General features: G+C 41.4%; 1 protein-coding gene across 3 annotated transcripts in view; it reads right to left on the bottom strand.

Moving 5' to 3' along the window:
• nphp4 (nephronophthisis 4) overlaps positions 1-27,092 on the bottom strand; it is a 163,686-nt gene that overhangs the window by 43,709 nt on the left and 92,885 nt on the right. For 2 of the 3 annotated variants that reach the window (XR_003832558.1, XM_029436186.1), the window contains 5 exons: positions 22,649-22,701; positions 13,080-13,217; positions 7,468-7,619; positions 4,936-5,127; positions 2,123-2,310 (listed from right to left, as the gene is read on the bottom strand). Coding sequence is in view for 2 of the 3 variants with exons in the window: in XM_029436186.1 (XP_029292046.1) it covers positions 2,123-2,310; positions 4,936-5,127; positions 7,468-7,619; positions 13,080-13,217; positions 22,649-22,701 (723 nt within the window). In the remaining variant the exon portion in view is untranslated. The remainder of the gene's footprint in view (positions 1-2,122; positions 2,311-4,935; positions 5,128-7,467; positions 7,620-13,079; positions 13,218-22,648; positions 22,702-27,092) is intronic. The other variant, XM_029436187.1, reaches the window with a different exon arrangement.

Here is a 27,092-nt window from a genome sequence, read left to right as displayed (position 1 = left end):
ATTGGCCGGAGAATCGGAGCAGCGGGGGCGTACTGCAGTCGCTTTACCGCACCGTTGTGACGTAAATCTCTCGATCTACCGGTCGATCTTCGTTCCTACCCTCACCGATGGTCATGAAGGTTGTTGAGTCATGACCGGAAGAACGAGATCGCGGGTACAAGCGGCCAAAATGGGTTTTCCAGGTGGGCGGCTGGCGTCTCCCTTAGAGATAGGATGAGAATGCCATCTGGATGCCTCTCTAGGGAGGTGTTCCAGGCACGTCCAGCTGGGAGGAGACCCCGGGGAAGACCCAGGACTCGGTGGAGAGATTATATCTCCTCACTGGCCTGGGAACGCCTCGGGATCCCCCAGTCGGAGCTGGAGGATGTGGCCCGGAGAAGGGAAGATTGTTGTTCCTTACTGGAGCTGCTGCCCCCACGACCCGACCCCGGATAAGCGGTAGACGATGGATGGATGGATGGATTTAATGTCACTGCGAAATCTCCACTGAATCCACTCAGTTTAACTAACCTTTTTGAGTTGCAATTTCATGACATACTATAATGACACCTTTACAGAGAGGGAAGCTCTTACTTGTACATCAACAGTGTTTAACTTCTGTTAAGGTTCAGCAATAAAATAGCATGAGACAGAGGAGTCAGACTTTTATACAAAGGAAACAATAACCAAGTTAATCACTAAGAGAAGCTGTGAACCAACAAACTGTTAAATGATAACTTCAGTGCTTAATCCTTCAAATAAGAGAGGGAAGCTTGTAGTAGTGTGGCAGTCGTGAGTAAACAGGTGGAGAGGCTCCCAGCTTTAGAATATATAGAAGCAAGTGTCTGAATTTAAGAGGGATTTGTGGAAGTGCACACTGGATGACATAGACTGAGAGACGCAGAGACAAAAAAGAGAAGTATTGACTGAGTTAGACTGGAGTGTGTGTGTCTGGGGAATGGAGAATATGGGTAGGCGTAGGAATGAGGGAGGGGGGGATTGTTTGTGTGCTCAATATCACGCTCTGTCAAAAGCTGTAATATCTCTTCCATTTCATTAGTTGCTACATGAATAGACTTGACATCTATCAGTGCTTGTTCGACTGATTGAAAGAGAAGTGCCTCTGCATCAGACATCTCATGAAGCATCATGGAACGAGCTTGCAGTTTATTGGCATTGATTGTCCAATGTTAATATGAAGAGCAGGAAAATAAACGGTTTATATGCTGACGGCAGGGATTTACAATGGTTTTCCAAAGCATACAATACTAGTTTTATATAGATGAAGGCCTTTTCACACCTTCCAACGTGGACATTTGAAATCTGTCAGTTAACGTTCTCAAACGTGTTATCATGCTTTTAATAACATCACAAACTTGACATGTTGCTCACTGTGGTAGATTACTCAAGACAGATTTAAGTCCCTGCAGTTTCATACGATGCCAAAACAAACGTCCGATGCACAAGTTTTCTTTGTGACATTTACGCATTAAAATGTCTAAAAACTACTTGACCTATTGTATATATGTTGTTGAGTTGTGTACTCACATTATCCCAAATGTTTCCATCAATTTTCTATTTTCAAAATGGTCCATTTTATGTGGTCGCCTGTAATGGCAGCGTATCCCCTTTGAGCATGCCTCAGTGTGGTGGTTGCCTGCTAGAAGCTGTCATCTATATTTTAATCGGATGAAGGATTTTAGTCATCGGACATCTGGATCTTAAGTTATGAGAGGAACAAGCTGAGCAAATGTTAGCAGCCAAACCGCATAGGAGAGGAGAAACACTCATTTTTAATGTGAATCTGCTTTATTCAGTGTTTATACCGGTTTTAATCACTGTGTCAGTTTGTTTTAGAGAGCAGGAGACCTCTGTGGATAATTCGGCTTCCTGAGGAAGCTGAGTGCAATGACAACAATGGTGGTGAAGAAAACAACTCCCATGATCCAACACTACTTCACAAGGTGGCAGACAATGACATATTATATGTTTAAGATGCTGTTGGGCCCACAGCACCAGGGCAGTTTCATTATAAATGTTTACTACGGGGGGATGCACACAGGACAATTGAAGGCCTGAGTCTCCATTTCAGTGAAGAAATGAGCAGTGTTTTTATTTATTTTTTGCAGCGGCGGATCCTTACCAGAGTTGACAGTGCCGTCTTTGCTGATGGAGGCCAAGACACAGGGAAGTGGAACGCTAGCTTTCTGTTGAACCTTGTCACTGGTCAGTAGTTTAAGCTGCTGCGATGTGACTGGTGGGAAGCGATAGAACTGGAAGGTGAAGTGGATGTTGTCAGGCCAATCAGGACCAACACCCGCCGTCGGTATTCTGGCAGAAGACAAAGGTTGATGATTATTCAGAAAATAATGATCCCGCAATGATCGAGCAATATCTAAAAGTAACATGGCAATGCTGCATGTAAATAAATGCTCAAGTGATTTACTACCCTGAATATGACCAATTTAACACTAACTGTGATATTTTTATTGCAAAATCTATGTAGGGAGTAGTGGTAGGCACATTTGAAAATTAATGGTTGAAAATGGCATTAAAAACCTGGAAGAGTAAATCACATGATTTACCTGAGACAATTCCAAGAAAGAAAAAAAATCAAATAGGCATGTCGTGCACGTCCAACCAGCGCCAATAATTCAGCTTTACAGCTAGTAAAAAGTAAAAACCCAATAATAAAAATGAGGATTAGAACTTGATGTGGTAAATCATGATTTAAAAGTGGCTATAAATTGGACTGCTGATTGAGAAGGTACAAACTCAGCTCTACACCTTTGATTCATTATAAGTGGATAACTTGGCTCCTTCTTAAAACTCAAGGCAGCATAAAAACTTAGTTATCAGACAGGAGGTCTTGTCTGTTTGTGTCAAACACAAGTGTTTGAAAGTGGTTGTACTCTATTAACACAAAGGGAATCATTGCATGCAGTGTGTGTTTGCTAGGACTCCTGTGGAGAAAACAAAAAGTCTCTGTGACTAAGCAAACCTCCTGGTGTTGTGTATACCTTTTCACACAAACACCACCCTCCGAGTGTGATTTCACACACACGCACAGCACTTCAAACTGCTGATGTCCCACAAAAAGTCCCGGTGAGCCTGCAAGCACTCAATTTAGCACCGAGCATATTAAATAATGAGCGAGTTTCAGGATGAGCTTCTTTCTGTTTCCGTCTGCTGAACAGATAAGCAATCAGTCATCGGGTATTCAATGATGAGGAGGGGGGGAAAAGAGAATTTCAAAACAAGCAGGGAGTGCAGGGAGTGCTGGGAGCCCCCCCCCCTCCCACGAACACGGATAGGCCTTCAAAGCTGGAGATTTCAAAGAGGACTGGGTGTGACCTCCCAGTCAATCGCTTCCTCTGATTCTCCACTGTTCGAGATTCCGCCGTGCTCCGTGTTCAAGGAGGAGCAGGCATTAATATTCATTCTGTAAACAGACAATATTGATAATTATGGCGCCCGGCTGAGAGCTAGAAATTACACTCCCTAGTATCCACAGGCTCCCGATTGCCTAAGTGCTACTGCTGCCACTGCCTAAATCCCTGCATGCCATATCCGTTTGTCACAATTATGAGGTAACCCTCAACCCACGCTACAGGTAGCCACAGAGATTAACAATGTATGTTCAGGTATGTAGTTTCAGGTTGCCACGAAAACCACAAAATAATCAAATAAGCTCTCATACCTTCAGAACCCACAAATTACAAATTACAGTAAAAGTCCATATTTTCTGATATTAAAATATCTGCTTCGTTTCACTGCTTCCAACTGATAATATGATTGTGTTTCAACTTACCCAGGGGCTATAAGTATTTGCTGTTGTAATCTTGCATTATAACTGGGTTGTTCCTACCAAACATCCTTCCAACTCGCCTCAGAAAGGAAGTGATTTAATTGCCAGCCTGTAGGTATAGACAGGATAGTGATTCTGTGCTGGGGGAAGCTGGAGGTAGGAAACTTGTCATTACTCACCTCACGCAACCTCGGTTTTGTGTATGATATGCGCCCAAACAACTACTGTAGTATGTAAGTGGAACCAGGAAGTCGGTCAGACTCAAAGACACATCAACAATAAAACTTTAAAAGGAGAATATAGTTGCGGCCTCAAAACACGGCGCAATGTACATACAATCAACATCATCTATCAGCACACAGGAGGAGCCAAACATGTATATATTAATTATAATTGAAAAGAAAGCAGATCTGTCTCTTCACACATGGTATTGAGAACTACATTGTGCATCACATGTCATGCGTTGAGGTTGGAAGGAGGAAGTCGTGGCAGCACGATGGTGATGAACAGCAGACGTGAGTTGGCTTTATCAAACTGCTGACGGTGCTGATGACAAGATAGAAGGACACAAAGAGTGGTGTGTTTTGTACCCGTCCTTCAGCAGCCCCCTCCTCCACTGTCAGCCCCTGACAGAGGCGGCAAGGGCTCCGGGGCCTTTTGTGATGGGCCGATGACAGATGCGCAATTCAGCCAGTGCTGATGGGACATGTGTTTTTCTTCTGACTGCGAGCGTGTGTCTGCGAGCTGTGTATGGGTATGTGCTTCACATGTGTGAAGAGGAGGACTGGCAGGACTGTATGGCTGCATGGTTTAAGTGCATTGAAGTGTTGGCTGCAGTTCAATAAAAAAATAAAATAAAAAAATCTCAAGGCAGGCGGGGCGTTGTGATGCAAATATCTATTCCTGTCTACGGTTAAATGACCAGTGGCTCAGTGTACAGTCAGAGCTTAGTTTTCATTTTTCAAATCAATGACAGCAACAACAAGTAGTCTTACATTTAGATATATCATATCAATATATTCACACTGATATTTAAGGAGCATATGGGACAGATCTATACTGATCTCTATGACAACGGCGTATACGTTGTGCAGTACAAGAGCTACTACTATCAGTCAATATCGACACTCATGTGACCCAGGCCTCACCTGGTGAATGCCAGGAACTGGAACACCAGCAGGTTGCCTTGTAGAGGGTCAGCCTCTTCTCGCTGAGGGTCAAAGGGCACGGGCTCCGTGGGGTCCAGGACTTCAGCCACCTGCCCACCGCAGTCCACAATGTCGGGGAAGCCAGCGGAGTAGAGGTGGGCCAGTGAGCTCCTGGAGCTGACTGAGCAGAAGCTGGGGAAGAAGTTGTTAAATTAGAGGACAGTTCCAGAGTCATGAGAGCACATCGATCATTCGCCAAGCAGAAAAGACTTCAGCGAGTGCCGTTGCCGATGCTTTACGAGCAGCAGGAGGTAATGCGTTTAGTCCGGGATGCACCGGCCTCACTTGGGTGATTTGCGGTTGTAAATGAGGCAGACATTTTTGTTTTGGAGCTGAGCGGAATACTGTGCCGTCTTATCATTTCAGACCCAGGTTATCTTGGATCAGTTCCATTGTGACTCAAGGTGTTTAGCTTTTGGGAGATAACTTGAACTTGAATTTCAATATCCGGGCTGGACTTAACGAACATGCAGTGAAGCATTGATCAGACAGCATGACGATGTCAGCAATATCCGTCAAGCAGCAGCCCCACCAGAACACTTACAGGGGAGAGGGAACGGGTGCCAAATCGCTCCCACGGGATTTTCTAACATAATTGGCAGTTATCTCTAATCATAGTGGCCACCTGTTCTTCAGCAACTACGGTAACATTCATAACTTATACTTTCAACACTGACACCACACACTATGGGTATGATAAACACAGTGCGCAGATGTTTGGTTCAAGTGCAAACACAGGAAAATGAAAGATAACGTTTGGGCTCATCGTAAAAGTAATGCCGCCCCAGTCCAGTCGAGCCCACGTTCACATTTGTGAAAGAATGACGCCGCCATTAAAGCAGTTAAGGCAACAACAGTGAAGAAGACAGTGGATTGGGTTTTCCTCTGCGGCGGTGTCAATTTTATGCTTTCAGAGTGAGATCTTAATTTAGCCCGAGTGGATTAATATTCAAGCCATCATTTCTATTTCAAAGGGGGCTCAATCAGATATGCACGGCAAACTTCAATTAAACGTCTTTAGACTTCATTGTTCTTCTCAAAGTGGGTCATCCCACACCGAGCACAGTCAAAAAGATGTTTTGGCTCCGAGTGAAGAGCCGGAGATGTTTCAGCCCAGTGAACTGAACAGCATCGTGTCTGGATCCCAACTCTGGGATTGGCGAAAGTGTTTCGATGCCAGCCGCTTATTTACCGACTCTCTGTGCTAATGCGATGCCTTGTTTTAGTCGAGTTGACTTGAGTTACTCTGCCCATTATTTGCAGGGTGTGCTTTATCATTCGGTGTCCGTCCTCAACACTCAACGCCATTAAGAAATCCTCTCCAAACTTTATTATGAGCTGCAGTGCAAACTGTGAGCACACTGCATTGCATTGTGTAACAAACTAAATCAAAGTCAAAACCTCTTCCTTACAGCTGGATTTCAAAAATGAATTTTGAGACAAACAAACAATGCAGAGACCATTACCCAAAGTGAGATGTAGAGGCTGACAAAACGATTTCTTTAAATTGGCTCTGAGCTGAATTCTCTCGCTTTTCTGACAACACCGCTATACTGCCCGGTGAACACACGCTGCCAATTAGCGAGCCGATCGATACCCCTCTGTAGATGGCAAGACAGTGAACTTCTGTGGTAATGAAGGACTGTACCAGCGTTTACACAGAGATACCGGGCCAGATAAAACGCATGTGTAAAGTGGCTCCTTTATTCAATAATGTCTCCTTTCAAACACAAGCTACACTCGTGTCACTCTCCCGCGCTGAAACTGGAGAGGTTAGCCACACCAGAAACTGTACTGAGCTCAGAAAAATAACAAACAAATGTATTAATGTAGGAGAGCCAGGTGGCCTAATCATACTAGTTCCATATATCTGGAATACACTAAAGTGTCAATCAATCAGATGGATTTTCAAGGCCACACATCATCAGCATCTATCATTATACTGGCCAGTGCTTACCGTTTCACAAAGAACAGCTGGCCTGTTCATTGCCGTTCATATTACACAGCTGATGCCAACATACATGAAGTAGTATTTCCCTGCTTTTCATCAGGGAAAGCTTTGGTTTTCAGAGAGCAGAACAGTCACTCACCTTAACATGAGCAAAGAGGATTCAGAGGCAAAGGGTAGAGCATGAACAAGGATGCCACAAATGAACATGTTGAAGGAAATAATGTGCAGCATGTTTCATGAAGGCTTGTTAGTCTTGGAGTACAAGTGATGTATTACAGCATAATAAGTCAAAAGCCATCTCTTATTCAGTTTGCTTTCTATTTCTTTTTTTCATTTTCTTCACCATGAATCACTGACTGTAAAAAGGACGTGACATTTTTTGGTTTCAGACACTTTCAATCGGCTTTTTTTTTTTGTTGTTACCTAATTGTGTTTGTTCATGAAGTGTCAATAAAAACCCTTTGACCTTCTATAACAGATCATTGCCCATGCCTGAAAAAAAGGCAATAGAGGGGGCTCACCTCGGCACATTCATCCCCAGGGTGAGGATAGGAGCATGGACAGGGGTGAAGGACAGCTCCTGAAGTTGGGCTCCTTCGTCGTGATCTGACATGTCCCCTTCCCGCTGAAGGTCCATCTCCAGGTGGGCGATGTTGCTGGCCCCTGAGCAGGCCTGAGTGTACCAGAGTGGGAGGATACAGATAAAGGTGGTTATTTGAACACAGCTAAAGAAAACAAATTTGAAATCAAAAAGAGAACGGCAGAAAGCCCAAGAAAAGGTTTCTGCAGTTCAGGCTGATACGTATGAGAGAGATACAGTGAGGGGAAAGGCAAGTGCAACGACACGAAACGACTCCACTGTAGTACAGTTACGGGCAGAAAGGAATCCAAATTGGCACTAATCGGCAGCTGGATGCATGGAAATGACATGGACAGTAAAATTGTGGCTTAAAACAAAGCAACACGGCAGGAGAGAAAGCTGCTGGTGGAGCTTTCAGAATTGGAAGTGGCGTAATACTCAGGATGCACCGACCCCACACTTACAGTAGCATCACACTTCTTCCATAAATAGGAGGCATTTTTCTGTACTACGTTTGCTCAGTCCTTGTGAAAGCCTACATTCATCTTTAAAATAGCCGTGTCCATCAACGTACAAACATACAAATGACATGTTAGGAACACCGGGAGACATCAGCAGGTGTGACTTTGTCTAATCAATCACTCCCCACCAGCTGCCTTTCCAATTCTGACATCATTATTAAAGCATATTGGTTTGAGTTTGGAGATTTCCTAAAGGGCTCTCTGCGTGTTCCTTTGGTGTTGAACTGCTACTGAATGTTTTATGACACTGGATTTTATCTGTTTTTGTGTCCCTTGTTTTCTGCAAAGATCTCTATGACACATCTGTTTTTTAAAGATGCTCTATAAATAAACTTGACGTGAAGACAATACATCGGCGAGAGAAAGTGGTGAGGTGTGCCAATGCAATTTCTCAAGCTACAGAAGGAGACAGTATCTGGGAAAGATTGTAAAGAGATGAATCAGCTCAGATAGCGTAACCTTAAAGTGGCAATAGTGTTTTTATGTTATAAATGATCATTATGAACTTAATGTTGAGTGCACAATGTAATGGCGCAGGAAAGTCCAAATGCAAGTCCAAATCAGGCTTTTACATACAGCAGAAGTTCCTGCAAGACATGCACGTCGTTGTGTTTTAAACTGCTATTTTTACTCTTATATTGTTAGTTAACAAATCAAACGAAAAGACCAAAAACCAACAATGTGTTCATCTCTCACCTTCTCTGCCTGTGGCCCCAAGCTCATTAGTTTATAATTAAAGCAAATCTTTAAAAGTGAGGCAGAAATAATTTGTTTATTTATAAAAGAGTCATTTCACACAACTTCTGGGAACTGTAAGAAAAAAACATTACACAAACAGGAGTCAATAGTGTACATGTTGGGAACTATGTTCAGCTGTGGAATAACACACGGTTCCTGCATTAGTATGTAGTAGACTGTGTATGTGGTATTGACGCAAAATAATGTACAGCGCAGAGTGTTTCATTGAACGGTTTTTGGACGCCAACAAAGCATTATGGCACAGGGGAATAGGATATATCTGGCTTTGTATACACAGACAACACTTGTTAGTAATAGGGTTGCAGTGCATGTGTGAAAGGCACTGAAAAAACGTCCAAGGACCCATAAAGTAAAGTGTTCGCTTTCTTTTCTTGACGTGTTCTCTGTGAAACATGTGTGTCCCTTCCTGCTTTGAGAATGAGCTCAACTGTGGGGATTTTTAATTTAACCAAAGTGCCACTGGATGTCAATTTGTCATTTCAATTTAGGTGAAAGCAAACAGGACTGAATATACAAATCCGTTGTTATGAGTTAAATCCCAACAGCATATTGTTTATGTTTTGACTTTGAGGCAGTCTTGCATTTTATCTGCAATTCACTTACTGCCATTCTTTTGTTTAACGTGTTATCCATGTTTGTTTCTTTCCCCTTCATAATCTCAACTGTTTAGAAAAATAAATAGAACAGTTCGTTAGTCCACAGTTAGCCTGTGGATCAATTCAACATTTCTAAATGTTTTGTGGCAAACATTAATCCCCTCTTCTTGTCATTGACAGACACGCGGCTGGAGGGGTATTAGCACAGATAATTAGCTAAGGAGTGCTAATGGTGTCATTTCCCATTCAAGTGCCATTTCTGTTTTGATCTTTGATACATGTGGCTTATCAGAGGACATGAATGGCTGTGCATTATTGGGCTTTCCATCAAACAAGCTAGTAATAACCTCGAACAAAGTCACGCCGCAATATACACATCCATGTTCCCCCTTTGATCAAACAGCCCGAGGCATAATAACCTCAGAGGATGCAAAGGCATGGTGTGGAAACCTTAATGTGTTTAAAAGGCTCAATGTAATAGCTTTATAGGCCACTGTATCTGAACCTGCTGCCATCCAGCCTACACCGTGTGATGACATATGAGCAACTGCTTTTTATAGGCAGGTGCTGAGGTTAGGGACAAGGACAAATGGAGGTTTGAACAATACATTCTGCAGGCTGATTTAATGACTCAATATATGCACAAAGAACGTCACTGAAACTCCCTTAGAGTATCATAACTGAAAACTAATGGCAGCCAGGGGACTAGGGATATAATGCATCATACTTATCCACGGCTTTTAATGTTGACAGCAAAGCATTGGACAGCATCCGCGGAGTATGAAACAAGCAATCACAAACACAATTGAAATTCATAAGCAGTGAAACACTCCAAACCTCAATTCAATACTAAGGGCTTTTGCAGCCACAGCCTTACTTATTAGCTATGGTAGGTAATATTAGCAAATTAAAGATAAATATGACGCACGGAGTCAGACTCTACTCGTTACTGTCACACTGTGTTCTAGCATTAACCATTATGCCATTTCCAGTTGTGGCAACAGAGGCAGCTGTTCCGCAAAAGTTATATATAAACTTAGTTTAACCTTATTGTCTGCAGATTATCCCCTGAGCTCTTGGTTAATAACTTTATATTTGACTTTAAGGTGGATGATTGATAAAACAATGTTAATCTTCAAGTGAACAAGTTGTCACTGGGTAACAACACAGTCCAGTATTTCACTATCTCACCCAACATGAGGGATACAAAGACTTTAAAAAGGGGCAAACAGATGACTAAATAGTGTACATTCAAGTCCTTTATAAAATAACACAATATGCTCAAACATCTGACAGCAGCAGCGCTTTGAATAATTGGTGAATCAGAAGTGCAGAGGTTAAATCTAAAATGATTTATGATTTAAAATGATTACATTAAATTGTTACATTCTGGAAGTAATTCTGGGCTAAATTGTGAAAAATCAACAAAGGCTGAAAATAAAATGTTGGAAGTGCTGCGAAGAAGGAAGGACATTAATTCATGTGGATTCAGAGTTTCCAATTTAAAACCTCTCAGCCTCTGATTGGAAGTCAACATGTATGTGCCAAATTGATCTCTACGTGAGGAAGGTATATAATAAGATATGAGTGTGTTGCCAGATGTAGATGGTTATTTCAGTTCAGTACCTCCCTGACATGTCTCATGGTATAAACAAAGTGCACTAATTGAAATGTAACCAGAAATACTAAAGAACAGGAACTTTTGACTACACGTGTAGATATACTTTATATGAAACACATAAGTTCTTCTGACTGTTCTTCCACAGCACAACTTCGTCAGTCTTTCAAAAACCAAATTGAATTGTGCCTTTTTTTTAGCCATTTGTTCGTCTGATTATATTGTTATCTCCAATAAGCCTGATCCACACTTCCTGGATTATTCCTGCAATATGTTTCATAGCTTAAGCCATATGGATTTCGAGCATGAAATATGGAAGAAAACCTATTAAAGCTACTGCTGTCTAGTTAGAATATGAGCAAAGTCCTTCTTAGCTGTGCTGAGGCGTAAAAGCAGGTGGGGACCCGCCAGAACAGCTCTGAAAAAAAACAAATGGAAAGGAAGAAAACTTAAGACAGAAAGGCGGATGAAGAAATGTTTCTAATTACTGGACAAACTACTGCAACTGAATTTACTTTGTAACTATGACTAGATTCCTACAAAATGTGGTTAAAGGCCAGATCCTAATGTCCAGACATCCCAGCACGTGCAGACTCACGGAGAGTCTACTGCAGTTGTGGATCAGACAGTCAGTGGTAAAGAGGGAGAAAGTCATGGTGTGGTCATCAGCTTTGGGTAAAGATCAAAATAATTATATTGTGGTTACAAGCGATTAAAGTGAGTTTCCTTCGCACGGTGTCCGGGCTCATCCTTAAAGACACAGACAGACGTTTGGAAAGAGACTACAGTAAAAACACTGCTCGTTCATATTCAGAGATTCCAGCCGAGATGGTTTGGGCATCTGCGAAAGATGCATAAGGATGAAGTGAGCGTGTGGACTATATATCCAATATGGTGTGGGAACACCTTGGGAATACAACGGGAGAAGTTAGCGGAAGTAGCTTGGGAGAAGGTCCGCTTGGCTACTTTGCTTCGCCTGCTAACATCACAACACAGATGTGGATATGCAGCAAATAAATGGATGGAAGTCTGCGTGTTTGTTTGTTCTCCTCACTGTGTCAATGATTCGCTTGCGATATCCTTCTTGTGTGTTTATGTAGCTTGTCCTTTTTTACCTGTTACACCTGGAAGCTGCTTTACATCTTCTTGGTTTCATCTTTTTCTTATATTATGTTTACGTAATTGTTTATTGCATAGGTCTTCAACAGGGGGTCCGCGGAGGTACTGCAGGGGGGGTCTCAAAATTGTTTGTAAATAAAGCAATTAAAAAAATTAAGTAAATATAAATAAATAAATAAATAAAGGAGAGGGGTGAACTAAAATATATTTCCACCACGCAACGTCCCCCCCCCCCCCCCCCCGTCGCACAGACCTCCTCAAGCCTCTTGTGTACAGTATATACAGTAGGGGGTCCCTGCACCACGCTATTGCATTGTAGTCTACAGTATGTTGTCATTTTATTACGTTGGTTTTTCTACACACACAACATCCAGTTGCATCCAGCAGTTGCTCTTTACTGAGGTTTCTTCAACAAAAATAAATGTGGGAGGGATTTCCCTATCCGCTGCGAGGGTCTAACAACAGAGAGTGTCTTTTGTTGTACGGATTGTAAAGCCACCTGAGGGAAATTTATTGGGCTTATATAAATAAAATTGTCTTGACTTGACTTGACATGACTTGAAATGGATGGATGCATAATAGAAATATACGGCATTACAAACATAACATAAGTGCCCTGTGGGGTTTTCTTATAAACAAACACAGTATGTTTACATTCAGTGTTTTATCACCAAGACACACTTTGTATCCTCGTGTGCTGCAAAGGTGAGTGTGTCTTTGAACTCTCCTCAATGACTGACAGCATATCCTTGGGGATGTATAGGCTTATGTATTAGGTTGTGTGTTAGAATGTGCACCTAAAGACGTGTAAATGCCCATTTTTGCTTGTGTATTTTCCTCAGTATGAACGTGAATACAAGGCTGTGTGTGTGTGTGTGTGTGTGTGTGTGTGTGTGTGTGTGTGTGTGTGTGTGTGAGCGTACGGGGGTGGAAATCTTACGACATGTGACAGCTGGTGGGCCGATGCCAACGGGGAAGGATGGAGCAGAGATGGAAACGACTGTTGCCACGGCAACGCCGAGCTGGAGTGGCTGATGGTCGGGTAGCGTGAAGTAGCTGCCAGCTGAGACAGTGAGAGCTGCAGAGAAACAATGCAAATGATTCACTGTTATTATTATGATGATGAACACCAGGGCTCAGGAATATACTTTACACCAGAGAGACACATGTACTGTCTCAGATGACAACAAGAAGACCATTAGACTGCTACGGCCCTTATAAGCCCTTCGCACTCCACCCGCTTCTCCACCCACACTCATTCGAAGCTGTCAGCAGGTCCAAATCCGAACTGCATGTCTCCTACGTTCTTGCTTTGGAAGACTTTTGACTGGACACAAGAGAGAGTGTAGATAATAACGGTGGCTGTTTGTTGTTTGAGCGGGTAACCCTGAACAACATGTGTTTACCATATGTATTAATGATGACATTGTTGTTTTTTCCGTTAACCACATATTTATTATTGGAATCATGACAACCAAGGTCGCTCAGCATTAACAAAGTCTTTATGATCATAGCGTTGACACATCATTAGACAAATGTATTTTTCCAACTGTGATTTAAAGGCACAAACTATAGAACGCATCGTAACAAGGGGGGGTGGGGCGCATATGTATTGAAAAAGACCTAGGCCTACAGTACAGATGTATTAAGTGGTGATAGAACACTTTTTGAGTCTGACACCCAGGCCAAGCACCAGGACGAAGCGACTGGTAATGGGTGCAATATTTTTTCACAAAATAAAATTCATGATTTAACCATGCAATATGCAAATAACAACAACAACATAAGGGCACAGTTTAAAAAACAACTAATACATGTATTAATCAGAGCGCTTTCAGCGCTCTCCGTCTCTTTACAACCACGGAAAGCAAGCAGGCTAATTAAAGGAACTAAGAAAGCATATTCTGTCTGTCTATCGAATGCTGCTCTGTTTCAGTGCTACGTACAGCGTTGCACGTACACACACACCTCACACATAACAGCGCTGTCCATGGTTCTGAAAGAAAAATAATTGTTGACACATAATGCATGTGATAGGTAAATATCATATTGCATCGCAGCAGTCAGTGGGAGTGGGTGACAGTGACAGATATCTTTGGCCCGTTTAAAGTACAAGTTTGAGAAAAACACAGAAGGCATTCAGATTGTTTCTGTTGTTCTAGGAGGCAAGGAAACAACTATGTATTATGCCGTCTAATTTGGAGGACTTGCTGACATTTTCAACAGGATTAGCTCAGAGACAGGATTTATTCAGAGTGTTCCCTGTTTTTAAAGCATATTGTTTATTGCTCCCTGTTTTCTGATATGCTTCCATTTCAGAATTTGAGCTGTTAATGTAAACGCAACACTTCCTCCATGTTTACCTGTAGTCTAGATACATTCAATATAATGGACATGTTCACAGCACTACTTCCATCATTTCTCCTACTATTCACACATTTTAGTGTTGCTGTTCATTTGGCTGCAAAACATTTTACCTTTAAAAGCCAAACTGGAAACTGGAAATGGAGGAAGTCTTTACAGTGAAACATATGTGCAGGAAGTGGTGAGTTTCATTGAGTATAGCTTAACACAGACTGAAAGAACGCCTAATTGATTGGAAAGAAATGAATGACTGAAAGATTTACCAGTTCATGTCACTTCACCTCAGCTCAATGATTGAATGTTCATTTGTCAGGCCTGCTTTGCATTATGGCATTCTTCACCTGCACTATTTATATATATTTAGACACTCAGTCAAGTATTATCACATAAGTTGGTTTGGCTTCAGAAAGGAAGCCCTTCACAGTTCTCCGCTATGCATCTGGTTACGATGAGCAGGGGACGCAAAGTAAGTTGTGCAGCTTGGAAGTCCTTTCCCTGGCCACTTGGATCCTCCGGGGATCCTGTGGCTTTCCCAGGCTTATCAGGATATATTACACCTCCGTGCATATACGTGCCCTGAGGTTTCCTCCCAGATGGATGTCCACAGGGAGGCGTCTGGGAGGAATCTTGATTAGATGCCCTAACCACATCTCTCGGCTGTCTACGCAATAAGAGCAGCAGTTCTGCTCGGATTCCTTCAGGAAATCTAAGATTTTCATTTTGTCCCTAAGTGGGAGACCAGACTTCCTTTGAAAGAAACTTGCTTTGGCCCTTTGATCATGGGAAAGTCTAAACTGAACTGACAAACTGACCAAATGATGTTCCCTAGACTTTCCTGCTGCACTATTATGCCCCATATGGGAGTGATGGGTTAATCATTTGAATTGTAATGGCGGCAATACTGATGAAATCCACAATATTCTTTTCCTTCCCATTGGAAAATGTTCCACCAGCTGAACCAGACATTTATGTTGCCAAATAATCATGATCTAGCATCTAACTTGGGGTAACAGGTCAGTATTTTCTGTTGTAGCCCACATTATTTAAGCCAGTAATATAGGCAATGCTAAGCACCTTCTGATTGTCACACATTAACTAAAGACACAAAACAAATGTTGGATCATTCCAAATGTGGGCTAAGCAAAGTGCATCTTGTTAAGTTACAGTGAAGCAAAGCTACAATGTTAAAAACAGTATCATTGGACTTCTTGTGGCTTATATTCCTCAATAACCCAAATGTGTGTGTTTCAGCTGGCCTCATCTAACAGTTTGTGAGCGTTATTGAATCTGCTATGGTCAACACAAATGGCTCTCTGGGATTCAATAAAGTGCATTGAACCATATCGAGCAGGAAAAGAGGAGATGTTCACTCACCCAGTGATCTGGTGGACACACTCACTATACTCACTGAATCTGATATGCTTGTGAGGACATTACATTGATTTACATTAATTCCTTTGGGCCTTGAAGTAGATCAACCAAACATTCCCTATAAACCTTTTCTACCATGTCAAATTAAAGAAAGGAAGTAATCAAACTGTGTAGACTCCATGTGCTAATGTGACACATGTCATCATGAAACACTGTACAGAGCATAAGGAAACACTTAGTGTGTGTAGCTGTGAGCTGAAGAGACACCAGAGATATATATACTGTATACTATATATACAGTATATGACCTGCTTCGAGCTAAGGTCACTTAAATATGTTGTTTAATGGCAAAGGATGCATTGGTTGCAGTGGTATCCTTAGCAACAAATCTGAACCTGTTCCTTGCAACGTTAGTAACTGTGAAAATGAACATGGTGATCTGCCAAATGATCACCAATATAAACGGTACTATTTGATATCTACTTACAAAGCCCCAATCTCCCCTTAAGTAGCTTTAAAGTTGTCTGACAGCATCACGTTCTGTATCAGCTTGTTCCAAAACCTCTATTGACGATATACGTTTACACTGAGCCAAATATTTCAAACAGCAGACCGCATGTTGTTGATGACTGCACCAATCCATCAAATGGAAATAGTCTAGATATCCTATAAGTCATTTTATGTAAATGTTTTGAGTTCTGATTGGAAACATGGGTACTTTACTAGAATAAAAAAATAAAGCCTCAAAAAGGTCATCATCACCATATTTAAACTCTTAAATATCAATATCTTAAACATTAACTTTAGGGTTAACTTTTAAATGTTTAGTTTGTTCTTTTATTTCGGTGTCATGCCATACGTCTGACGCCCTCCTTCATGGGATTACAAGACATATGATATAATTGTTGGGCTGTATTGGAATCCATCTCAACTAACTGAATTCAAGCTGAACACAGCCGCCTTTTTGGGGTTAATTTTAAAAAGACGCTAAATGTCACTGAAATAGAGATGTTATAGTGGATTGACTTGCACATGGTTTCAGATTGGATATCTTGAACCTGCTGGTCACTCCACAGTTTGCTCGCTCACAAATACTATGTTGGTGTAGGCGTAACCCTAAAATGAGCTGTTTCGACTGTTAGAATTAGGCCAAAATGTCCTCACAATTCGAAATGTTCTAAAATGTCAAGACCAGTGGGCTGTCACAAGTCAGTCCTCACAAGTACTGCTAAGCCATATCACATTTTACACACACACACACACACACACGTGATCTCATATTGAGTCACCACGTCCTGCACGCAGGGAGTGTGAAAGACACCACACTCACTCTGCATGTGAGGATCTCACCAAGAGAATACGCAGAGGCAATTAGTAGTGGCAATGCTATGGCTGCCAATGTTCTGCACTCAGCCTGCTTGCCCTGACAGCCAAGCAGATCATCTGTTCACATTCTGGCTTCATGGGACCTGCATCTGTGTGTGTGTGTGTGTGTGTGTGTGTGTGTGTGTGTGTGTGTGTGTGTGTGTGTGTGTGTGTGTGTGTGTGTGTGTGTGTGTGTGTGTGTGTGTGTGTGTGTCAAAGATCTTCATGAATGTTCATTTGGCCGTTTCCTGATGGTCATTATGTTTGCATGTGAGGGAGAGACTGTGAATTATAACCTGTTTGCACAAAGGTTAGCATGTATTTGCAGGTGTTTTTAACACGGAAAAACCTGTGCAAAATAGGCAATAGACTCCTTTGCCATGCTAGAATTGGCCAATTGTAACCTTTCCCACTGAAGACAAAAACCATATGTTAGTGGAAACGGTCTATGGAGCCAAGGCCATCATGTGTCTGAAAGAAAGACAGTGAGAAGCAGGTGTGGTTTGAAAGGAAGGAGGATCAACACGGAGATCCAGTTAACAAGATGGAGAGATTACTGGAATTAAAGATTGGAACAGTCGAACATACAAAAGAGGAACATATTAGAAATGCATGAGAAAGGGGGAGTACCAAGTCAAAGTGTGAACAATGGAGGTTGGATGCGAGTGAGGATGAGCGATAATTGTGTGTGAGTGTGACGGGAGAAAATGAAAAGGTTAGGACGTGCAGGACAGAATGAAACACTTCAAGAAAGACATGAAGAACGGTGAGATTAACCTCGAGTGAATAATAAGAAAGACAAATGGAGCAAACAGGGATAATATAACCATGTCGACTAACATTGTCTCTGTAGGTTTTGTGGTGCTGTAACAAAAGCCTGAGTGAGCCTATTACTAAAATGCGCTTTATGTTTGGGCTGTATATTGTGAATTTCAATTGAGATTATTTTCAATATTTGTGGCTTATATAGTATTAAATGTAAGAAGATGCGTTTTGTACCAAGCAATAAAAAAGAAGCATATTGGTCTTTTATGAACAGCCCACACCTAATGTGTGTTTACATTCAACATTTCTAAGTTGTTTCTTCACTGATACTGGCATATTGCATAATGTATATTAACCAGATAACTCCGGAGTGTTTAGGTCCTGCCAACTCACACATTTAACATCAAATAACTTCAGTTCAGTACATTTGCAGTTGACAGTCGCCATTATAGCAGATGAAATCAACTGTCACTTGCTACAGCTTGTTAAGAACCTGCTAATTATGAAAATGACACTTTCTTTTTTTAATTGTCAGCCCTAGTTCTGGCCCATACGTAGAGATGTATGTGCTTCAGATTTACCATACTGTTGATGTTCCACACTGTTTTCCATACTTTTTCTCATATATGTGTGACTTTGAACTCAGAGAATTTCTGAAATTTCTTTGCAAATATTTGACTTTTTAATCTGAGAGAATATTCTATTTTCTTCTCAAAATATCCCCCCCTACCCGCTGGCTTTTTAATGGCTCTAATACGCCATTGTACATTCGTAATACTAATGCTTGATGAAAAATGAAGTATGACATTTTCATTTCTTACGCATATTTCATATTAGTAGGCCTAAAAATTCCATTCTGACACTTTCAACAACAATGTATAATCTTCACAAAGGTAGCATGTATGATAACAGGTACTAATGCGACCCCCACTTGACATATGCAGTCACTGCTACAAATGTTTCCAATTCCACAAACCAAAAGGTATAGGGCAGGAAAGTCATCATGCACCTCTTGATGTTTACATTGGCGATCACATATTAAAATTAACTGGATATGTTGCTCTTTCATAAAACCCCAAACAGAGGTGCAATCACACCTCTTCATCTTGTGAAGCCGTTAGCCATGTTGTGTTGCAAACGATCTGGCAGCTTTCAAATGCGATACTGTAGTTTCCATTCAGATTTTCCCAATCTAGACTACAAAACCCCCACGCTGGTATAATCTGCATAACATGTAGTTTGATCTCATTTACACCTGTTTTGCCTCAACATCACAAATATCTGAGAAATTAAAGTTCAAGATGATCAATTCTTCAAAATCCATCTCTACCATAAGAATGTTAAGCAGCACACTGACGCGCGAATCGGTCCCTCCAGTAATCACTGAGGTAGCAGTAAGGGGTTGAGCAGTAACGTCTAAGGTGTGATTATCATCAGACATTCACAGAAGTAATTTCAGAGAAAAACTGTTTATGCTTTGTTTAAAACACCAACATCAATCTTGAAAATAGGTTTCCACAACATGGTTACAATTACATTTATTTCACTTTCTAGTGTCGAGAAGGAGGAATTCACACACGGCAATAAAGGCTGCATGCTAAAGCAGAGGCAAACAATAAACAATGCCCGTCTCGAATCCTATTCTTTTGAAGAGACATTTGTTACAAGGCATTGCCTCTGCATAATAGAGAGCAGCAGAAATGAGGGCTGCCTGAGCCAGTGCCAGCTGCCAAATCGCCCTCTGCCAGCAACAAACTGAAACACGGCCTCACCTCCGGCCCGAGACTACGAGACCACCTGGATCGACAGAACACGAGCACGACCCTGAGACACGACCGCGGCCCGATGTGAGAAATCATCATCAACACAGGCAAACACAACTCCGACGCTCTCCCTAAATGTTGGCTATAAATACCACAAGATCCTTAGCATTCTGCACCGAGGCAAACCGAGTGTCAAGGATCAATAATTTATGCGAGCAAGAGAAAGTTGTCAGATCCAACAATGCCTAGAGACAGAGCCGGAGCACACGGCTTGTTTACAGAACCATCTCAGAGAAGGAAGCCATTGATTAATCAGCGCCTGACAGACATGTTGAAGAGGACATTTGAACAGGCAAAATCATTTTATGATTGAAACAAGTGTATTTTTATAACGGCGTCTTTGAAAGGGGAGGAGACATAGATGGAGACGTGGAGATTTTTTGTGAGCACTAGAGTCGTGATGAATTGCAGAGTGACTGCCAACAGCAGTGGCAACGCTTCACTCACTGTTTTCTGTTTCACGTCTTTGTGCAGAATCCTGGACAGCACATCAGATAGATGCTGCGCTCACTGAGCAGCCGGGGCACTAATGACTGCTGCTTATTTACTCAATATCGCTGTATCTTGGATTATTGTATTAGCAGATACATTTACTGTAAACCTAAAGCTACTTTCAATAATTGTCCAAATCCCTATTGAGTATTTTATTATATATTCACTTCAACGCACATTAAAGAATCACACCCTAAAAAGAGCGAGAATTAGCGTTACCACCCAAGTGTCATGTTTCCATCACTGTCCGCAAATAACACATTTTCTTTTTAAATTAATCTTGCCTGTTTGGTAGATCAGGTGTTTTGGGAATTAAGAGATGAGAAAAGGCTTTGTACATGCACAGTGGTGTAACCAGCTAAGCACCACCATCTTCTAATGTCATCCCTTAAGAGCTGCCCAGTATGACCACAGCCGTCTCTTGTTAGCCACCGGGAGCTGCCCGCTTACAGGCTTCCACCGCCCTCGCTGCTTTATCAAAATGAGGGTCGATTTGTAGAGCAGCGCTCCCACAGCTCCCGGCCCCTGTTGGCTCAGTTTTAAAATGAGTCGACAATACAGACTGCGGCTCATTTTGGCCCGGAGAGCCTAAAGCAGACCTGATCTTTCTCTTCCTCCGCTCTGTGGCACAATTTTAGTGTGCGTGTGTGTGTGTGTGTGTGTGTGTGTGTGTCATCCTGAGAGAGAGCAGCATCCATCACAACTCCACTCAGGGTGAGGGATGATGGTAACGGCAGCTTAGTTTAGTCAGGATGGACACAAAATACACACACACAGCAACACACACTGTTTGTATATGTTACAGATATTCAATGTTGGTATTTTAGTCTAAGAATGGAAACAGAGTCAGTGGCCCACCCCAGATATATTGGCTGGATGATTATGGTGCAGGTAAATCTATTTCATAGTTATTGTAGAATTGATCAGTACTTTATTAGTTGCCTGTGGGAATCCTCCAACTGATCATTTAGAGGCTTGATCATTATAACCAGTATTACTCATATTTCCCATTTAACTGTTCCATGATTGACACACACAGATATCTCGATGTCTGTCACCAAGAATAACATTACAGACACACTCATTTCTTTGTTTTTTTCCATTGCCAAGCTAGCTGCAAACATATTCAGCAAAACTCTGGCTGCAGGTTATTTAGATAAACCCAATCCTTCTACAATCTCATACAGATGAGCAAAACAAGATTAGAGATGCCAATTGTGCTTTTCTTAATCACAGTCGTGCAGAGAGATCTGGGACAAATAAAGCATCTTTTCCCTGACCTTTTAAAAAAGAAATAAGAGTTTGACCTGCAATTGCAGTCCACAAACCAGACACAGCATGACTGCGGGTTGGTCAAGATTTATGAGCTTTGACTAAAGAGCACAGAAGGCGAGCTGTATCCATGTAACGCTACAGGGAACTGCTAGAGAGGCTTCCTGATCCTGTCACCCAGCGAAAGAATCACTCCAGGTCAGCAGCTGAACTACAGGTGAGGCATTTGCCGCTTTACCATGTCTTGTATAGAGAGTGTAATATTCAGCCAAGGCTGAGTTTACTCTGAATACATTATTTCAAAAAGTATTAATAAATATGATTCTTGCTTTTACATGCATATATGAATAACAGCTGTGAATTAGGCTCCAACTGAGGAAGCTAATTATTTAGTATCAGTTGCTTTTTCCTCTAAATCTATCATTTGTTTAGTCGATAAAATGGCAAAAGAATATGTCAAACACCCTTCAAAAGCCTGAATATATGTGTTACGATTGGGGTTTTAAAGGATTTAAAGCTTTACTAATCAATACTATCTTAGTTTAGTTTTTATTGTTTTCAGCAACAACAACAAAAAACTATCTGCCCACCTTAAAACGACAGACAGACAGAGTTAGTGACCAGCTGGAGAAGAAAGTCAGACATTTAGCAGCAGCAGGTCAGACCAAAACAGAGCAGAGGGGAGGGATGTATTTAGTGGACAGGAAGACAAACCCAGATGAATGTTAATCTCACGTCTGCTGGATGTGTAAATAGACGACCGTTAATTAAGCTAATATGTCGGATGTTGTATTTTCAGCTCGTCCCGCTGCTCTAACTGGCCAAAACGCTGACCAAAGAAATCCCTTAATGCAGCTTGAAATGACAGATGATAGGTTGATCCTGTGTGGACACACTGATAGCATAGGATAAAAACAAGAAGAAAAAAATGTGTTGAGAAATTAGTTCAAAAGCAGCTAAAATGCTGGCGGCTTTTTGTGAGACACTTGGAACTTCAGTCAAAGCCTTTTAGGGTTTAGTCACTTATTTAAGTTGAGTAGGTCACAAGGTGTCTTACCCCGGGGCCTTGAGGAGATTCTGGAGGAGAAGCTGGTGAAATATGTCTTTGACCTGAAAAACACAAGCAAGATAAATCGAGATTAAGACAAAAAAACTAACTGTATATCCACCTTGTAAAGTGTGAACTTAATGTTTATTGGTGATGTCTTCATCTGTATATCACTTGTACAAACAACTCCAGTTCAATGTCTAACAAGCTCAATTAAAGTCATTGTAATGTCTTCCCCATGCCCCGCGTACCTGGCAGCGCTGCTAATTGTATAGTGTGGTTAGACATTTAACGGAATATCAGCTTGTTAGGGGGGATGCAAGTTGACAGTTAAATGTCATTGCAGATTGCTTTCTTGTTGATTGGATTTGCAGAAATAAAAGAAATGAATATGCTGTGACAATTTGCAGTGCATAACTTCAGCAAAGTAAATAACTCCACTGAACACTGGGATAGCAAAACTACAAATCACTAACAAATCTACCCAATTTCACACAGATCAGGAGGCGGGGTAGGATTTAGATGTCAGACTGAGTTTAAAGTCTAACAATGCTTCCTGAGTTTTGTTGGTTAGTAGCCATGGTAATGCTGAAATGAAAGGCTTTCCAGCATGTCTTTGTGCTCCTCTCCCACTCTTTCTCGCTCTCTGTGCTGGGCTTGACTGGCCTTTTGGAAATTGCTTCAGTTGCCCGGGGTGTCTTACTGTAGCTCCCATCTGTTCAGACTACATGCACACAGAGTGGACACGGAGCAGAACTGGCTGGCTCTCTGTCACAAATGTGCTCTGGCATCCCTTCCCCCGGCAGCCATTTTGTTTTTTAAGGCCTTTCTGTTTCCTCACCGTTTTACGTCTCTCCTGTGGAAAATGTGTTTCACCTCATTAGCTGGTCTGACAGGCAATTGGCCGTTTAGTCGTGATCAATGAGAGGCCTTGTTGACAGCAGAGGTAACTCGCAACCGTATGAGAGGCGGATACAAGCACCTACTGTATATTACCTATTACCTATTGTACATTTAAATATGTAAAGATTATGCATCATTAACATTTATTAATGAGCATCTGTGTCAAAACAGCGAGATCGCCTACATATTTCACCCCTCTTCACTTATCATTAGAAGCAGCGAGTGATGTGCAATGGTCATGTCAACACCGTGGATTCTATAGCGAAATGAAAAATTAATGAAAATGGACTTGAAGAGAATTTCCACCCTTGTATCCCTTCAAGTTATTCATGATCATGAATAACTTGGAGGATTCACAAATGTGTCTTGTCTGCTTATTCCCACTGCCATGTTGTAAGTCTCCTGTTGTTTTTAGATCCTGTGCTCGCGCCATTCACCATCACCCGACCTCCCCTGCCCTGGATCTAAAAAGTAGAGCCGATGCGGAGGAGCCTTACACTTGCATTATATTGAAGATCCAGCAGGGGGCAACTCTGAGAAGTCAGATTGTATAGAAGTCTATGAGAAAATGACCCTACTCATCATTTGGCCACAGGGGCCCATTGTTGATCTCATGCTTTCAAAATATGGCTCTGATAGTTTAAAACATTTACAAGAATGGTGATGAATGTGGTTTCCCGGCAGGAGGGTCGTTAAGTACGGCACAGATACGGAAACTAGGCATGATTTCCAATGTTATTTTAAACTATTTTAATTCTGCTATTTTATACTATTTTAATGGTACTTCAGACTCATTTACATCAACACTGTGATTATTGTACTGTAAATGCTCTTATTCTGTCTAATCTTGTACTAATTGTTATGTTTTTGCTGTGAAGCACTTTGGGCTGTGCTATACAAATAAAGCTTATTATTATATTATTATCATCACTTGATTTATGATAATGATTTACTAAAATGATTCAGTAAACATTTTCTGGCTAAAATGACATACTGTAGCCCACAACCCACTACGTGCACTTATAGACAGTCTATGGTTACTCCCCGCCAGATTGTCTATTATCCTTCTGCATTAGCATTCCGGACATTTTCTCTGACCTGCCTTTTGAACTCCTGCTCTCCAGCCTGATCCCTTATTGGATTAGTTTTCCTCATTTCACCTGCCGGCCTGGCTTGGACTTTTGCCCGTTTTTAATCTTAAATAAACTTTTTATTTTAGCAGCCTGGTCTTAGATTTGTGCTTTTGAGTTTAAACTAGGGATGCACAATATAGAGTTATCGGGGTTTTTTTTCTCCAGATAACCAATAATTACCTGCTTCTCATTGCCGATACCAATAAGATAAACAATATTTTCGTACTTTAAAAAGAAGATCATCACCTGTAGTTTATTCACACGTGAGGGTAAGAAAGGCTCAGATGTAGCGAGGAAAGAAAGATGATTTAATATTCCATAGCTCTGACCTCACCAACTCTAACTGACATCACTACTGTTAACACAACAAAAACAAAGAACTGTTCTGACTCGTCAAAAGTTCATTCATTTAGTAAAATTGCAATTGTGTCGTCTCTGAGACGGTGAAAAAAAGTCCAAACTGGCGAAGACATGTTTGGCTTCTACTCTGTGTTCATCGGCGGATTGCAAACCAACTTTAAAGATGCATACCACCATCCACTGTATCGGAGTAGGTAGATGCTGCTAGTTAAGTCAATAAAAGCAATTTGGCTTCGTATTATTGGCCAATAATGTATCGGCTATAATTTTCTAATCAAAATAATACATAATGATATAAACTTCCCATGTTGGGGCCCGGTATACAGTAGGCCTATATCGTGCACCACTAGTTCAAACCTGTTTTTACTCGCCTGTTTCTTTCTATACAATATCTGATTCAAATGTAGTGAACCGCAGTGCCATTTCCACATAAATACATAAACATGCATCAAAACCATGAATTACATTTTTCATACTCGCTATGAATGGCACAATCATCTAAAGAAGCTATCTGCAAGGGAAAGCATTATCCTCACTGGCATGCCCATGTGCCCACACACAAACACAAAGTCAGGGATGATTAAGGCTCTGAAATCAAAGAATGACAGAGATTCATGATATCGTTCTCCTCTGAACACTAACCCAAATCATTCAGGCTTCTTGGGCGATCCTCTGAGTACACTGATTAAAAAGTCATTAATAGAATTTGCCAAAAGCCTTCTCTACACACCCATGAAGTAGGCCCTGATCAACGCTATTTTTCTCTCCCAAGATAAGTTCACAGCATTATTAGAGGGGAAATCCTCGAATATACGACCGGGTCCACTCAACTTCTTTCTGCTGTCACTGGGACCGAGTGGCTGTGTGTAGTGTTTACTACACTTTTAATCAATTCCCTGACAGACGCAGAGAAAATCAGCAGTTTGGGTTTCAGTAAGAGAAGCAAACAGTGGCACGTCATTTATATTTGGCTGTGAGCGGGATGTGGAATATTTAGCCAGGACTTTGTTTCAGCGGGAGGCCTCTCTAAAGCTTGGGGTTCATGAGCTAGTTTTGGAGGAATATCGTGGAACGGTCACGCTTAATTGGGAGCGATGGAATGAAAACGATAACACCTTAAAGTCTTAAATAAAAAATGTGGACTTGGTTTAGGTTTATTTTCACATTCTAATCACTGCACTGCTGCAAAGCAAAGAACAGACAACATGTGTGGTGACACAAGCAGCTGGTGTGGGATGCTACAAAAATGCTCTACATTTTGAGCAAATTTGTCTAGAAGATGTTGAGATATTTCATATCCTGGTGGCGCCAGAAGAAAAGCTAGATGAATCTAAGTAATTGGGATTCATCCAATGGACTTCATGATTGTTTATTCCAAAATATCAGGACAATTCACCCAGCAGTTGTTGACATATTTCAGTCAGGACCAAAGTGGTGGACCGACTGACAGACCAACATTGCCATTCACAGAGCCATGCCGCTAGCAGGGTTAAAAAGCTTGAATGGGAGTTATTGGAAATGACACTACTGGAATCTAATACTACAAATAGTATAATGCTAATAATATTAGTGTAGCCTAATCTTTATCTGCAATTGTGCAGAAATACAAAGTTTAAACACAATCAAAAGAAAGAAGAAGAAAAACAGCGCAGCATTCGAATGTTGATTTAGAACTCGAATGTCAACGTTTTGAATGAAGCTTCGAGCTTTCAAGTTTTTTTTTTAAATCCTCTCAATCCGCTTACATGCTGTCACTGACTAAAAATAAAGAATGCCAAATATATAGGTATTGGTATTTACCTTTAAAAACACAAGTTAGTCCGTATCTAAACAGTAAAAGTACTGCATGTATGTGTTGTCTACGTTCAAACCGAAGTTCTCTTCTTAGACAAAAGCAAAATAAGTCTTCAAGATCAAGAGGCCCTAATGGACTGCCAAAGTCTTCTCCTAGCACTTTGAGTTTATTCATTTGTTCCTCTCAGTCCCCCATCATGCAACATGCTAATCATGCAGAGAGCAGGTGGTGCAATTGAGATAACACTGTAGAGGTCGGGGCT

Source organism: Cottoperca gobio, chromosome 7 (genome assembly GCF_900634415.1).
Source record: "Cottoperca gobio chromosome 7, fCotGob3.1, whole genome shotgun sequence".
Lineage (NCBI taxonomy): Eukaryota > Metazoa > Chordata > Actinopteri > Perciformes > Bovichtidae > Cottoperca > Cottoperca gobio.
This window is presented reverse-complemented; position numbering and strand designations above follow the sequence as displayed.